At 36.9% G+C, this 17,166-nt stretch overlaps 3 protein-coding genes across 3 annotated transcripts; all 3 read right to left on the bottom strand.

Annotated features, from left to right (window-relative positions):
* Window positions 1-1,562: 1,562 nt before the first annotated feature.
* LOC137636408 (uncharacterized) lies at window positions 1,563-2,081 on the bottom strand. The gene has a single exon (XM_068368829.1). The coding sequence runs from the start codon at window positions 2,079-2,081 to the stop codon at window positions 1,563-1,565; it is 519 nt and encodes a 172-aa protein (XP_068224930.1).
* Window positions 2,082-6,121: 4,040 nt separating this feature from the next.
* Window positions 6,122-7,176, bottom strand: LOC137636407 (apical junction molecule-like). The gene is made up of 2 exons (XM_068368828.1): window positions 7,055-7,176; window positions 6,122-6,917 (listed from the first exon to the last, which is right to left on the bottom strand). The coding sequence occupies exons 1-2, from the start codon at window positions 7,174-7,176 to the stop codon at window positions 6,122-6,124; spliced, it is 918 nt and encodes a 305-aa protein (XP_068224929.1).
* Window positions 7,177-7,182: 6 nt separating this feature from the next.
* On the bottom strand, window positions 7,183-7,956 carry LOC137636406 (hepatitis A virus cellular receptor 1-like). The gene has a single exon (XM_068368827.1). The coding sequence runs from the start codon at window positions 7,954-7,956 to the stop codon at window positions 7,183-7,185; it is 774 nt and encodes a 257-aa protein (XP_068224928.1).
* Between the last annotated feature and the right edge of the window lie 9,210 nt (window positions 7,957-17,166).

The following is a 17,166-nucleotide window of genomic DNA, read 5'->3' as shown; positions in this document are numbered from 1 at the left end:
AAAGTAACAAACACCACCACAACAGCTACTCGAGACTACCAATCCTTCAATTCAAAGCATTTGCCTTGAATCTGTTAATAAGGGACCCTGACACTTCCTGCCCTCTGTACCAGGCGTCAATTAGGCGATAAGTGAGAGGCGAAATGAATGCAACTATCAAGTTTATACAGGTTGGTTTATTAACGGTGCCGGAAGAACCAGTAATAAGATAACAATGAAAACCGTTACAATGTACAAGCGTTTATGAAACACGTGTGGTACACCTTTGAGCTATGCACTGTAGGCATAACTTGAAATGGGTCTATGCTACGCATTCACCTTCGCTTCACAGCATCTATTTATAACATTACAATGTTACGATATATATATATATATATATATATATATATATATATATATATATATATATATATGTGTGTGTGTGTGTGTGTGTGTGTGTGTATATATATATATATATATATATATATATATATATATATATATATATATATATATATATATATATATATGCGTGTGTGTGTGTGTGTGTGTGTAATGAAAGATTGAGAAAAACAATTCAGACAATGGCTAGGTTGAATAAAATGTGGAAATCAAATCGCCTGAAATTAAACATAAAAATCAGGCTATTACTATATATCAGTTTAGTGATATAGGTGTTACTGTATGGTCAAGAGTCGTGGTATGACAATGAAACAATATCCAACAGATTTGTAGATTTGAGAACAAAGCCCTCAGTGGCTACTTTCCCCTTAAGGGTAAAACTAGAAGAGACTCTTTAGCTATGGTAAGTAGTTCTTCGAGGAGAAGGACAATCCAAAATCATCAAACCATTGTCCTTTTGTTTTGGGTAGTGCCATAGCCTCTGTACCATGGACTTCCACTGTCTTGGGTTAGAGTTCTCTTGCTTGAGGGTACATTCGGGCACACTGTTTTGTCTTATTTCTCTGTTATGTTTTTTGAAGTTTTTAGTTTATATAATGAAGATCTAATTTAATGTTGTTACAGTTCTAAGTATATTTTATTTTGATTGCTTATTACTTCTCTTAATTTCCTTGTTCCTTTCTTCACGGGGCTATTTTTCCCTGTTTGATCCCTTGGGCTTAAAGCATCTTAATTTTCCAACTAGGGTTGTAGCTTAGCCAATAATAATAATAATAATAATAACGAACCTTCCCACACCATTAATTCCTTGCAACGCAGACTTCAGCGAATTTTTCCCTTCATTAAATCTGAATTCCTTCAGTTTCTTTTCCAGGTCAAGGCTGGTATTGAGGTACGGTACGTTACGATTGATATTTAGTCTGAAAGTACGGTACGGGATATGGACAAAATTCCGTACCGTACCGTAGAGTACCTTAGGCTTAGCTATATTAATAAACAATTACTAATAATTATTTGGCGGCTTCAGTGACAGCGCAAGTTGGTCTCTAAGGCATTTCAATTTGTAACATACCATGCATGTGTGTGTTTATGTATGTATGTCTGGAATTACTTACTTGTCATGCCCGTGATTAGTTCTTGAGGTAACTCGTTACAAACATTGACATCATTAACCATAGAAGCTAATATTTCAAATTTGGTTTCTCCACTCTGCTTGATTGTGAACATTCCGTCTGTACAGTACAGGTCCTGTTGTTGGACTTAGCAGTCTGTTCTTTCATGGTTATAGGCAGGGTAGTCTCTTCTTTCATGGTTATACGTATGGTAGTCTCTTCTTTCATGGTTATACGTATGGTAGTCTCTTCTTTCATGGTTATACGTATGGTAGTCTCTTCTTTCATAGTTATAGGCTTAGTAGTCTCTTCTTTCATAACTATAGGCATGGTAGTCTCTTCTGCCATGGTTATAGGCATGGTAGTCTCTTCTGCCATGGTTATAGGCATGGTAGTCTCTTCTTTCATGGATATAGGCATGGTAGTCTGTTCTTTCATGGTTATAGGCATGGTAGTCTCTTCTGCCATGGTTATAGGCATGGTAGTCTCTTCTTTCATGATTATAGGCATGGTAGTCTCTTCTTTCATGGTTATAGGCATGGTAGTCTCTTCTTTCATGGTTATACGCATGGTAGCCTCTTCTTTCATTGTTATATTATTATTATTATTATTATTACTATCCAAGCTACAACACTAGTTGGAAAAGCAAGATGCTATAAGCCCAGGGGCTCCAACAGGGAAAAATAGCCCAGTGAGGAAAGGAAATAAGGAAATAAATAAATGAAGAGAACAAATTAACAATAAATCATTCTAAAATAAGTAACAACGTCAAAACAGACATGTCATATATAAACTATTAACAACATCAAAAACAAATATGTCATAAATAAACTATAAAAAGACTCATGTCTGCCTGGTCAACAAAAAATGCATTTGCTCCAACTTTGAACTTTTGAAGTTCTACTGATTCAACCACCCGATTAGGAAGATCATTCCACAACTTGGTAACAGCTGGAATAAAACTTCTAGAGTACTGCGTAGTATTGAGCCTCGTGATGGAGAAGGCCTGGCTATTAGAATTAACTGCCTGCCTAGTATTACGAACAGGATAGAATTGTCCAGGGAGATCTGAATGTAAAGGATGGTCAGAGTTATGAAAAATCTTATGCAACATGCATAATGAACTAATTGAACGACGGTGCCAGAGATTAATATCTAGATCAGGAATAAGAAATTTAATAGACCGTAAGTTTCTGTCCAACAAATTAAGATGAGAATCAGCAGCTGAAGACCAGACAGGAGAACAATACTCAAAACAAGGTAGAATGAAAGAATTAAAACACTTCTTCAGAATAGATTGATCACCGAAAATCTTGAAAGACTTTCTCAATAAGCCTATTTTTTGTGCAATTGAAGAAGACACAGGCCTTATATGTTTCTCAAAAGTAAATTTACTGTCGAGAATCACACCTAAAATTTTGAAAGAGTCATACATATTTAAAGAAACATTATCAATACTGAGATCCGGATGTTGAGGAGCCACCGTCCTTGACCTATTTACAATCATACTTTGAGTTTTGTTAGGATTCAACTTCATACCCCATAATTTGCACCATGCACTAATTCTAGCTAAATCTCTATTAAGGGATTCACCAACCCTAGATCTACATTCAGGGGATGGAATTGATGCGAAGAGAGTAGCATCATCTGCATATGCAACAAGCTTATTTTCTAGGCCAAACCACATGTCATGTGTATATAGTATGAAAAGTAATGGGCCAAGAACACTACCCTGTGGAACACCGGATATCACATTCCTATAATCACTATGGTGCCCATCAACAACAACTCTTTGAGATCAATTACTTAAAAAATCAATAATAATGCTAAGAAACGACCCACCCACTCCCAACTGTTTCAGTTTGAAAACAAGGGCCTCATGATTAACACGGTCAAAGGCAGCTCTAAAATCAAGGCCAATCATATGAACTTCCTGACCACAATCAAGGGATTTCTGTACAGCATTGGAGATTGTGAGAAGGGCATCACATGCTCCAAGGCCTTTACGAAAACCAAATTGCAAACTAGGGAGTAGATGATTACCTTCAGCAAACCTATTAAGACGTTTTGCCAGAAGACGTTCAAAAACTTTAGATAATATGGGAGTTATGGAAATTGGGCGGTAATCAGTGGGATTTGAGCTACCACAAACACATTTACATAGAGGAGTAACATTACCAATTCTCCAACTAGTGCCAAAAGCTCCTCTTCTTGCTAACTTGCGTAAAATAACAGATAACTTTGGAGCTAAGAAATCTGCTGTCTTTATAAAAAACAAAGGAAAAATACCATTTGGGTCTACACCTCCATAAGCAACTAGGTCCATCAACAGAGCTTTAATCTCACGAGATCGAAAAGCTAAACTAGTTAGTTTAGCCTCAGAAAAACAGGAATGAGGAAGTTCAAGTTTTTCATTACTCTGTTTACTGTCAGAAACATCAGCCAAAAGGGTTGCCTTTTCCTTTGGACAGTGGGTGACTGAGCCATCTGGTTTAAGTAAAGGAGGAACTGTTGCATCTACACCAAAGAGTGCAGATTTAAGGGTATACCACCATTTATGTTCCTGAGTTGTACTAGAAAGTGTTTCTTTTATGGTTAAATTGTACTCCTTTTCAGTTGAGGCATAAACTCTCTGAGCAAAAGCTCGAAGCTGAGTATAGTTGTTCCAGGTCAAATCTGATCTGTTACCCTTCCAAAGATGATAGGCCTCCTGTTTCTCCAAATAAGCACGTCTACAATCATCATTGAACCACGGTTTGTCCTTCAATCGGTACCTTAGCACACGAGAAGGGATACGCCTATCAATTATGTTGACTAGATTTTCATTCAAAGGGACAACAGGATCTACACTATTATATAATTGTGACCAATTCAAGCACAAAAGATCATGTAAAATCCCATTCCAGTCTGCTTGGGATTTCATATAAATTTTACAAGAATATGATATATCAGGGACAGGCTGCTCAGTCTTCACTACTAATGAAATCAAGGCATGATCAGATGTCCCGACTGGAGAACCAACCTTACTAGTTATAACGCCAGGGGAGTCAGTGTATACGAGGTCCAAGCAATTACCAGACCTGTGAGTAGCTTCATTTATGATTTGCTCACAGCCTGATTCAGAGGCAAAGTCTAAAGCTCTTAAGCCATGGCAATCGGTAGGAGAGATAGAACTTAACCACTCCCTATGGTGAGCATTAAAATCACCAACAAAGACAAAAGAAGCCTTTCTATCATCTTCTTGTATCTTAGCCATAATGGTAAGAAGACAATCGAAGATAGAATCATCTATGTCTGGATTCCGGTAGATCGAACACAAATAAAAGTTGTTATGCCTGCCACAAACTTTTATTACCTGAATCTCATGACATCCACATTGATAGCAGGACTTATGAGAAGCAGGGTACTCGGTCCTAATATACACCGCCATTCCCCTGGCCCTAGGGATGGCATCACGTTTCAACATTATTGGCTTCTTAAAACCAGTTATAAGGAGCTCAGATGAGTGCCTCATATTAGAAACCAAAGTTTCTGAGCACAAAAGAATATCATACTGTCTGGACACAACTGTAAGGTCTTGGATATTTGCATGAAGACCTCGAATATTGCAATACAGAAGACGACATTGACGAAATCTAGGACGTACTGGTCCCGGATTTCGCTCAATGTCTCCAGACAGCATACGAATTAATAGAAATAAAACAGAGACATCATACTTAAAAACTAGATTAACAAGAATTATAACAAAAACAATACGTACAGAATTATAAACAAAGTGATTGATGATACCCATAGACTATAGTAAAAAGTCGGAAAAACTGGTCAACATGGAGGAGCCGATACACCATGCAAGGCTAAATACCCTCCAGGATAGCCACTTCAACTGAAGGGAGGACAGTAAGGATGGTTTTGAGAAGAAAAATAATCAGAAAAAGGAAAAGACAACCTCTTGATAAACCACCAGGCATCCATGGCCCTTCTATTAAGCCTGCCCAACACACCCTTTCAAAAAAACAAGAGGAAGAAAAAAAAAATAAGATAGAATAGTGTGCCTGAGTGTACCCTCAAGCAAGAGAACTCCAACCCAAGACAGTGGAAGACCATGGTACAGAGGCTATGGCACTACCCAAGACAAGAGAACAGTGGTTTAATTTTGGAGTGTCCTTCTCCTAGAAGAGCTGCTTACCACAACTAAAGAGTCTCTTCTACCCTTACCAAGAGGAAAGTACACTGAACAAATTGCAGTTCAGTAATTAACCCCTTGGGTGAAGAAGTGTTAAGTATCTCATTGTTATCAGGTGTATGAGAAAAGACGAGAAAATGTAAAGAATAGACCAAACTATTCTGTGTAAGTGTAGGCAAAGAAAAAATAAGCCGTGACCAGAGAGAGGGATCCAATGCATTACTGTCTGGCCAGTCAAAGGATCCAATACCTCTCTAGTGGTAGTATCTCAACAGGCGGCTGGTGCCCTGGCCAACCTACTACCTATGACATGGTAGTCTCTTCTTTCATGGTTATAGGCATGGTAGTCTCTTCTTTCATGGTTATAGGCATGGCAGTCTCTTCTTTCATGGTCATAGGCATGGTGTCTCTTCTCTCATGATTATAGGAATGGTAGTCTCTTCTTTTATGGGTAGTCTATTCTTTCATGGTTATGGGCACGGTAGTCTCTTCTGCCATGGTTATAGGCATGGTAGTCTGTTCTTTCATTGTTATAGGCACGGTAGTCTCTTCTTTCATGGTCATAGGCATGGTAGTCTCTTCTTTTATGATTATAGGCATGGTAGTCTCTTCCTTCATGATTATAGGCATGGTAGTCTCTTCTTTCATGGTCATAGGCTTGGTAGTCTCTTCTTTTATGATTATAGGCATGGTAGTCTTTTCTTTCATGGTTATAGGCATGGTAGTCTCTTACTTCATGATTATAGGCATGGTAGTCTGTTCTTTCATGGTCATAGGCATGGTAGTCTCTTCTTTCATGTTTATAGGCATAGTTGTCTGTTCTTTCATGGTTATGGGCACGGTAGTCTGTTCTTTCATGGTTATAGGCTCGGTAGACTCTTCTTTCATGGTTATAGGCATGGTAGTCTGTTCTTTCATGGTTATAGGCATGGTAGTCTATTCTTTCAAGGTTATGGGCATGGTAGTCTGTTCTTTTATGGTTATAGGCATGGAAGTCTCTTCTTTCATGGTTATAGGCATGGTAGTCTCTTCTTTCATGGTTATTGGCATGGTAGTCTATTCTTTCATGATTATAGGCATGGTAGTCTCTTCTTTCATGGATATAGGCATGGTAGTCTGTTCTTTCATGGTTATAGGCATGGTAGTGTCTTCTTTCATGGTTATGGGCATGGTAGTCTGTTCTTTCATGGTTATAGGCATGGTAGTCTGTTCTTTCATGGTTATAGGCATGGTAGTCTATTCTTTCAAGGTTATGGGCATGGTAGTCTGTTCTTTCATGGTTATAGGCATGGTAGTCTCTTCTTTCATGGTTAAAGGTATGGTAGTCTCTTCTTTCATGGTTATAGGCATGGTAGTCTATTCTTTCAAGGTTATGGGCATGGTAGTCTGTTCTTTCATGGTTATAGGCATGGTAGTCTCTTCTTTCATGGTTAAAGGTATGGTAGTCTCTTCTTTCATGGTTATAGGCATGGTAGTCTGTTCTTTCATAGTTATATGCATGGTAGTCTATTCTTTCAAGGTTATGGGCATGGTAGTCTGTTCTTTTATGGTTATAGGCATGGAAGTCTCTTCTGCCATGGTTATAGGCATGGTAGTCTCTTCTTTCATGGTTATTGGCATGGTAGTCTGTTCTTTCATGGTTATAGGTATGGTAGTCTGTTCTTTCATTGTTATAGGCATGGTAGTCTCTTCTTTCATGGTTATAGGCATGATATTATGTTCATTTATGGTTAAGGGCATGGTAGTCTGTTCTTTCATGGTTATAGGCATGGTAGTCTGTTCTTTCATGGTTATAGGCATGGTAGTCTCTTCTTTCATGGTTATTGGCATGATAGTATGTTCTTTCATGGTTATAGGCATGGTAGTCTGTTCTTTCATGGTTATAGGCATGATAGTCTGTTCTCTCATGGTTATAGGCATGGTAGTCTGTTCTTTCATTGTTATAGGCATGGTAGTCTCTTCTTTCATGGTTATAGGCATGGTAGTCTGTTTTTTTATTGTTATAGGCATTGTAGTCTGTTCCTTCATTGTTATAGGCATGGTAGTCTGTTCTTTCATGGTTATAGGCATGATAGTAGGTTCATTCATGGTTATAGGCATGGTAGTCTGTTCTTTCATTGTTATAGGCATGGTAGTCTGTTCTTTCATGGTTATAGGCATGGTAGTCTGGTCTTTCATTGTTATAGGCATGGTAGTCTGTTCTTTCATTGTTATAGGCATGGTACTCTGTTCTTTCATGGTTATAGGCATGGTAGTCTGTTCTTTCATGGTTGTAGGCATGATAGTCTTTTCTCTTATTGTTTTATGCGTCGTACCGACAGGAGCAGTGTAAAATATTTTGATATAATCAGTTTGTGTAACTTTCTGGTGTTTTTTTTTTTTATTCTATGTGCACTGAACAATCAGATATAGATGAAAAAGAATAAGATTGTTGCATTTGCAAAACAAAAGAAAGAATCCTTATTAATCTTTTTCATTACTCATGTTTTGACTTGTAAGATCTCTTTGCTTTTCTAGTATCTGGAGTCCTACTTAAGAACGTAAAGAATTCAACTTCTTGTTAGTGTTAAGGACAACTGGAAGTAGAGTATTATTTATCAAGTGTTGATTTGTGTAACATAGAGGCATAATATCTGTAAGATTATATCATAGTTGTTACTGATAATGCCAGCATCATCACCATTATTCTTAACATCATTATGATGACTAAAATTGAATAGAGACACATGCACATATAACGTTCCCAAGCTAATGTGCATTTGTTAACTTGAAAATTTCCTTAGGGGGGATTTTAATGATTTACATAGAGTTATCTTATAGTACGATACAAGTACGTAATTACGGCACGTTATTTTCCCCGTACTGTACGGCTGGGAAAAGTAATAGAGGGTACGGTACGAATGTAAGGTAAGGTATTTTAACCAGGTACGAAGTATGTAAAACATGTGGTACCGTACCATCCAGGTTTTAATCCCTGAACTAAAACTCTCCTCAGTGACTCTGCTGATGATATTACCATGTTCAAATTCCTAATGTCCACAGATGTGTACTTGAGTTTCATTTACTTTACTCCACGCACAACTTCAAGATTCAGGAATAGAATATTCAATGTTTTCAATTCTATTGCAACATTTTATGTAATCTGGATACTAATTTGTCTTCAGTAAGGTTTGGCAGCTCTTCTAGGAGAAGGATACTCCAAAATCAAGTCGTTGTTCTCTGGTCTTGGGTAGTGCCATAGTCTCTGTACCATGGCCGTAACAATGTCTTGGGGTTAGAGTTCTCTTGTTTGAGGGTACACTCGGGCACACAATTCTATCTTATTTTTTCTTCCACTTGTTTTGTTAAAACTTTTTATAGTTTATTTAGGAAATATTTATTTCAATGTTGTTACTGTTCTTAAATAGTTTATTTTTCCTAGTTTCCTTTCCTCACTGGGCTATTATCCCTGTTGGAGCCCCTGGGCTTATAGCATCCAGCTTTTCCAAAAAACATACATATACACACACACACACACACACACATATATATATATATATATATATATATATATATATATATATATATATATATATATATATATATATGATATATCATCAGCAGCCACTATGGGTCCACTGCAGAACAAAGGCCTCAAACTTGTCCTACTTGCGACGGTTTCTGATCTTTCTATGCCAGTCCGCACCCAAAAACTTTCTTACCCAGTCCACACCCAGAAACTTTCTTAATTTATCAATCCATCATCTTCTCTTCCTTCCACTGCTTCTTTTGCAATCTCTTAGGACCCATTCTGTTATTCTTAATGTCCATCTATTGTCTGTCATTCCCATTATATGTCCTGTCCATGTCCATTTCTTTTTCTTACATGTTGCTAGAATATCTTATACTTGAGTTTACTCTCGTATCCATGTTCCTATTTTTCTGTCTCTTAGTGTTATTCCCATCCTTCTTTTTTCCATTGCTCATTGAATTGTAACTAGCTTATGTTCCAAGGCTTAGAGTTTCTGATTCATGAGTTAATTATTAGCAGTACTATCTCATGAAATACTTTTCTTTTTAAAGAAAAGGCCATTTTACATTTCATAAGCTCATTTTGTTTACCAAAACCTCCCCATCCCATTGTTATGCTTTTAATTTTGTTCTCGAATCCTGGAGAAAACTCTCTATACTAAGTCTGCATATTCATCAACAATCTTCAGAGGCTCGTCCATAACTCTTATTTGCTTTCTCTCTGCAGTTTCATTGAACATTATCTTAGTTTTACTCATATTAATTTACAGACCTACATTTTTGCTTGCTCTATTCAAATCTTCTATAATCTTTCGTAATTCCTTCAATGATTCACTAAACACAACTATGTCATCTGCAAATCTTAAGTTGTTACGGTATTCCCAATTGATAATAATTCCTACATTTTCCCAATCTAAATTATTAAAAACTTCTTCTAGACAAGCTGTGAATAATTTAGGAGCGATGGGGTCTCCTGGTCTAACTCCTTTCTCAATCAGAATTTTCTCATTACTTTTATGTAATTTTAGGATTTTTTTACTTCCTGTTTAGATATCTTCGAGTGTTGTAACATGCGATTAATATATTCCATATCTTTGAAGTGATTTCCTTACTGCTGAGGTTATGACAGAACTAAAAGCTTTCTCATAGTCTAAAATTGCCATAGATAGTAGTTTGCCATATTCTTTTGATTCAATCATTAGCTGGTTAATTATATGGATATGGTCAGTTGTTGAATACCATGTCCTAAAGCCTGCCTGGTCTCTTGGTTGATTAAAATCTAGTTGTCCTTCCATTCGCCCTAATATACTTTTTATAAAGATTTTACATATTATGGAGAGTGAACTTATGGGGTAGTAATTTTTTCAGGTGTTTGTGTATCCTTATTTGTGAATTAGTATCATAATAAAGTTTTTCAAAGTTCTAGGTAAGAGTATTCTTGCAGACATTTTGTGTAAAGTTCAGCCAGTTTTACTACCATGAAATCTCCTCTATCTAATATCAAATCAATTGTTAGCCCATCTTCTCTTGGTGCTTTGCCTCTTTTCAGGCATTTTGATTCTTACTCAATTCTCCTACTGTTACATTTGGTACCGGCTCAGCTGTTTCATTATTTCTTTTGGTGAGGTTATTTTTTATATCACTATATGTATGCAAATATATATATATATATATATATATATATATATATATATATATACTGTATGTGTACACATATATATATACATATATATGTACACACACACACATATATATATATATATATATATACATATATATACATATATACATATATATACACACATATATATATACATATATACACACAGACACACACACACACATATATATATATATAATATAACCTATATATATACATATATACACATATGTATATACATATATATACAAATATATAATATATATTTATACATATATACACACACACACACACACATATATATATATATATATATATATATATATACTCCTCATATTATTTCCTTATTTCCTTTCCTCATTGGGCTATTTTTCCCTGTTGGAGCCCTTGTGTTTATGGGATCCTGCTATTCCAACTATGGTTGTAGCTTAGCTAGTAATAATAATGAAAAATATAACGATAATAATAGGATATATTACGTAAGGTTAGATTGGATGCATTTTTTTTTTCTGTTGTTTTTTTCTAGAGATTTACACGGGTAAGAAAATGTCTGGCATCCCAAATGCAAAAGCATCGATTAATACTTAGAATATTTGCATGAAAGAATCTTAGGGATTCTCCATCAAAGATACTACTGTGTGTTAATAAACGAGACAAATTTCCTATAATGCGTTGCTCCCCCTCAACGTCAGCGAACCTGGTTGGCCATCATGTCCATATGATGTCTCGCTTATACAAAATACGATATTGTTTTAATTGCTACGTTCCCTATGAAGAAGCTCTGGTTCCAGTTATTATTTCATAGTTAACAAGCAAATATATATACAGTAGTAGGTTACTGATAAAATAGGCGATGGGAAATCATAATTTCATATATATATATATTAATTATATGACCCCAGGAAATGCATAGAAATTGTCAAGAATAGTTTGAAAGCTAAACTAAAGCGACCTGTTAGTATGATGAGTGCCCTGGGGTGTCGTCGAGATTCCATTAACATTACTTATTGCATGTTGTCTCTCCCACCCCACTGTGGTTTTGAGTTGATTAATCACTGGATACTTGTTTCACTTATTTAATGCGATCCTTATCATTTTATTATGTATATTTACTTACATTTATCCAGAATTATCCCATAGTGCTAAACAAGAGTTTATCTATGAGGCCCACAGTTAGTTTTCCCCTACGTTCATTTAATAGATCTTGAATAAGGAGACAGAGTCTAGAAGCCCCTACTAGATCCTTTATGCCATTTAATACATTAAATAACTTACCAACTGGTCCAATAATTTATCTTGCTTAATCTTGACCAACTTCTCTAGGTAACATTCGGTCCACAGCCTTAGAGCTATTGTTTAGTTTAGATCGTCTACCTTCACCATTGCTCAAAGTCATTACAGAAATAGTAAATACAGTTCACCACATCACACACTTACCCTCCATTACTGTGTCCTTAGATTTGGCCTCACAATGAAGTAGTTTACATCACTAGTATAGGCCATACAATAAGGTAGGCTTCACTAATAAGGAAGATTGAAACCTCACAGGAATTTTCAGGTTTTGGTATTATAGAAACCCAAATAAAGGCTTAGTCTTTAGGCCATTTAGAGTAACCCCAACAAGGCCTCTTCACTGTCAATACAGGTCATGTGGGATGACACTAGTATCAATACCAAAGGATCTTAGATGCAACTCTTTGCCCTAGAGTGGCACCAAGGCTGTACAATCACACGAGAGAGAGAGAGAGAGAGAGAGAGAGAGAGAGAGAGAGAGAGAGAGAGAGAGGGGGGGGGGTGGAGGAAGAGTCTCTGATCCCAAAACCCTTCTTTCATTTTTACTTCTTTTTAGGGAGTGGCACTTTGGGGATTTTTGTTAATAACACCATTAAGAATATATCTGAGCATTTCATTGTTATCACTTCACATTTCTTTAAGCATATCAAGAGTAGGGTTGCCAGATGTCTCGGATTTGATCATTTTATCCTCCGTCCCGTATTGAAATCCTTAGTGTCTTGATTTATATCATCATAAAGTATTCCCCATTAAAATTATTGCTCTGAGTTTTTCCCTTACAACTGTCTGATAACTATATTTATGTTCTATAATACATTAGCCTGGCTGTGTATGTCGGTATAAATTCATATATATTGTGAGGAATTTCAAGTGTCCAGGATTTCTAATCTTGTAGTTTGCCAACCTAAGCAAGAGTAACATTTATATCATGCTGCCTTTCATGTAAGTTCTGGTTGTTGAAAACTGCAAAACTATTTGCAATTTTAATCATCTGCAAACACAAGAGTAAGAAAATGGAAATCTACTAAGATGGAATCTTGCTGCTTTTCAATTGTCAAACTTACCCTCTGCACCAAACAAGAGATTATGAAAAAAGCAGAGCCAATTCAGATTAGATTCACCAACAAAAACACAATATTTAGTTTTCATTTACTTTACTTGAGAGGTGAATGCAGGATTTCTGTGATAAGTACAAAGCTCTGATCTGTGTCTAGACAAAACTTGGCTGTCTGTCCAGGAGAAGGTTCAAATGGCTGGGGCATTAAATCCAATGTTAGGACCGGGGAGACTCTTCAATGCTTGAGGGGCAAATGGAGAAACACTCTACAATTGACCAGTTTGGTCAAAAGTAAAAAAAAGATGGACAACGGAGTGAAGTAAAGACCCCATGGTAATGTCTACAGTGCAATGCTTGAGGAGGACAGTCAACAACCCCTTCTGACTATATTCATAGAATTTGGACCATATGGCTTGGCATTGAGACCATGGAGGTCATTCAGTTTCCCTAGAGGGAAAATTAACTTAAAGAAATGAACAAGACCACAAGATGGTAGAATTGAAACCTCGACCAAACTGTACAATATAAAAAAGGCATTAGAAGCGACGGAGTCAAAGGTGGCCAAGACCCTTTCTGTCCAAAGACCCAATCTTGTGACTCAGTCCTTCCTGATGAAACGTGATTCACGATGCTCCAGCAATTAGAAATGATCTGGGAGAAGGAAGGATTTAATATCATAAAACCTCTTGAGAAGGACAAGAGAGGAAACTTCACAAACCTAACATTTAACTCTGATCAGGTCTTCACCCTTATTGTTTTGTCTACGAAGGTTTACAAATCTTCAGAGTACCAACAAGAATCCAGGACATCAGATCTAGGACTTTGACATTCAAGATTCTAAAAAGATTAAAATCGATTTTGAAAGTAGACACATACGGAAACGATGGGATAAATAGTAACAAGGAAACCTCAGAAGACAATACTGTAAAGGTACCTTGCAAAGGGAAAAAGTTGTGTTCATATACTGAAAAAACTGATGAATTTTGGCCAAGTGCTATCTGGGGAAACCCCAACAGGCAGGACAGTGCACTGAAGTGAAACTTAAGAGATTGGCCAGTAAGATGAAAATATGAAGTGGGAATGGACATGAAGTACTGTAATTTAGAAAGGTATAAAATGGGTGCAACTAAGGAACAAAGGAATGCTGCAAAGACACTAAAGTGATGCCTACAGTGCAGAGCAGGAGGTGCACCAGCCCCTACGGGGACCCCCAAAAATGGACGATGAACCAGGACACCTACTTAATGACAATGTAATGCAGTATATTTTGTCCCAGTGCTGTGGATGAGGAGGACGTGCGACACATAGGTTCAATTTGGGGAACCACACACTTGCGCAACAGAGGTTGACTAAAATGTGAACGGAGGCAGGGACAGATATGAATAGAAAGTTAAAAAGTAGGTGAAGCCAACACCAAATGGGATACTGAGAATCCCTTTGAGTAGTGAATATATTAGTAAAAACAAATATAGACAACTAAGACTCTATAATTGGGAAATATAGGATTATGAATGGATGTATGAATTTGGGCTATATAACCCAGAACTTGGACCATCAAGCCACCATCCACCTAATTACAGGGGGGGAAGAAAAGTGGAGGGGTTTGAACAGCAAGATGGTAGAATGGATAAACCATTTGACACGAACATTATTAGGTCATCACCCCTACGGTTACAAAATGATTCGGGACGGATAAAGAATGGCTCAATGTATTTCTAATAATAGTATGTTCACCCTCTGTCAATTGAGCATCAAATGAACTTTACGGAAGAAGACTTCATAACAAATAATGCAAAGATTTTGTTTGGTTAATTAGTACGAAGATGCCGATGGAACTCCCCTCAGTCGAAACAGACAGACAATACAGACAAGAAAGTCTGAGCCACGATTGGAACACGACACAAAGAAATGACAAGATCAAATCAGAAGTGGGACTTTAACAAAACTGTAAATTATTGATTAAAGATTTATAGAATAATCTCTTGGGACAAACTACCTTCAAATATAACTTTGTCTATTGAACCTCCCTTCCCTGAAGCAAGACCCAAAAGAAGTGCCAAAACAGATTGAAATAAAACCTGTTCCTTCTGCAGCTCTTCAAATTGAGATTGATGGTAAGAAACCACCACAAAAAAAAATTCAGGAAAACTCAAAATTTGCACCAAACTCTTAAAAACCAACTTAAGTCTGATTTGCCTCAAAATATTTCCCTGTCAAAACTAAATATTGGAAAATTTCGATCAATACAAAACATTTCTTAAAGTTAATTTCCCTATTCACAGATACAGAACAATTATGACTACTGTTCCTTGAAACTCGAAAGGCAACTGAAGGAAAACCTCTTGGTCGAACTGTGAAGTCAAAATTGAAAATTTTGAAAATATAGAAAAACAAAGGTTATTACTAAATACTTTGAGTAGACCTCTTGGTTAACATTGATCAATGGTAACAAGTATCTCATTGGAGAAAGAAAAAACTGCAAAAAGGTGGAGTTTTTGACAAAGTAGTTACATAAATAACTAGGGGAGCACTCAGTGGAGCGCAGACCTCCACCACAGCAGCTTATTTCTCAGAACCCGCTCAATTGTCTTTACCAGAATCAATTCAGACAGTAGGCGTTAAGGTCAAGGTTAATTTGGTCAACCTTTTGCTCGAACTTGACCTCTGACCTAGGACTTTCAAAATTGAATCAATTGCACGTCTCTACATAAAAATTAATCCCTGAAGGTTTCACTACTCTATGAGTAAAATTGTGAAAGTTGTTCACAAAAGGGCAAAAAAATGACCTCCTCCAAGCTTCGTTGGCAGAGGTATTCATGGCTAGGTCGTAGTTTGAAGATCCTCCAAACACATCAATAGACATATCTTTAAGACCAATATGGTTTGTACACAAAATCAGAGAGGATTTATTTTAGACAAAACAAATGACAACAAGATTTAGTTGAACAACTAAAAGCTAAGGAGAGAAGTCCTTTCGTGTCTACACCACATCCAAACATTAATGATAATGTTGAATCATCTCAACAGGTGAAGCAACTTGGCAACTAACACATTATTCTCTACATCAAATGTAATATGTTTGTTCAACATGCAACAAAAGGACACACTTCTTTGGCTCAGCGGAACATCAGACAAAATAGTAATTTGCAATATTCTAAATCTAAACAAATCTTGAAAAACTTTCTATCATCCATTTTATTTTAATTTGGATTTTCCCTAATTAATGAGTGCGGCTGGAGGGTAGGAGGCCCGGGTGGGTCTGCCCACTCACTGTGACCTTGACCTAAGACTTGCAGGTGGTTGAGGTGGGCAGTGGAACTTGAAGGAATTGAGTTTGTATACTTGGGAAAATATAAATTACTAACATATAATTTGTTCTCATACCAATAAAAAAAAACATGCCCTTTAATAAGCAACTTTTCCTTTGGAGAGCAAAGTCCCTATAACTGGCTGTTTAACTTATCAGGGAAATGTCGAAGCACTCTTGTCCCTTATAGGACCAAAAGTCCTGACTTCTGTCAACCTCTTGAGAATGAAGATGTCACAGGAGTTTGGTAGCCATTAATGGAAGAATCTACGTCCCTAAGGATATAGTGTACAAGTGTATGGTCATCTATGAGGAAGGGGTTTGCATACATTTCATCCCCTTCCTTTGGGAGGTCCTTCAATACAATACAAACATAGCTGGAAGAAAAAAACCACTTTGTTGAGTGGCTCACTTGCATCTAGAGTTCAGTTCAACGCATTACGGCGGAGTGTACCTCGAGATGCTTTTCATCTCATGAGGTACATAGGCATGTTACACAGCCACAGATCCTAAAGATAGCCTGGCTTTTCCAAACTTCAAAACTTGCGCTACTGAGTCTTCCTGAAGAATGGAGAGGAACCAATAGCCATGACTCTGTGAGCTTCTTGCACCTTGGGAGGTCCACCAGATGTCTCTCTAGGTGACGAGATAGTGTGCCTGATG

This window comes from Palaemon carinicauda, unplaced genomic scaffold, assembly GCF_036898095.1.
Source record: "Palaemon carinicauda isolate YSFRI2023 unplaced genomic scaffold, ASM3689809v2 scaffold29, whole genome shotgun sequence".
In the NCBI taxonomy this organism is placed as follows: Eukaryota; Metazoa; Arthropoda; class Malacostraca; order Decapoda; family Palaemonidae; genus Palaemon; species Palaemon carinicauda.
This window is presented reverse-complemented; position numbering and strand designations above follow the sequence as displayed.

Coding starts and splice junctions, on each gene's coding strand:
- LOC137636407 (XM_068368828.1), bottom strand. CDS start 7,176: ATGCATATAACTATGAAAGAACAGACTACCATGCCTATAACCATGAAA. Junction 6,918..7,054: donor ATGAAAGAACAGACTACCAT/GCCCATAACCTT, acceptor TAACCTTGAAAG/AATAGACTACCATGCCTATA.
- LOC137636408 (XM_068368829.1), bottom strand. CDS start 2,081: ATGAAAGAAGAGGCTACCATGCGTATAACCATGAAAGAAGAGACTACC.
- LOC137636406 (XM_068368827.1), bottom strand. CDS start 7,956: ATGCCTACAACCATGAAAGAACAGACTACCATGCCTATAACCATGAAA.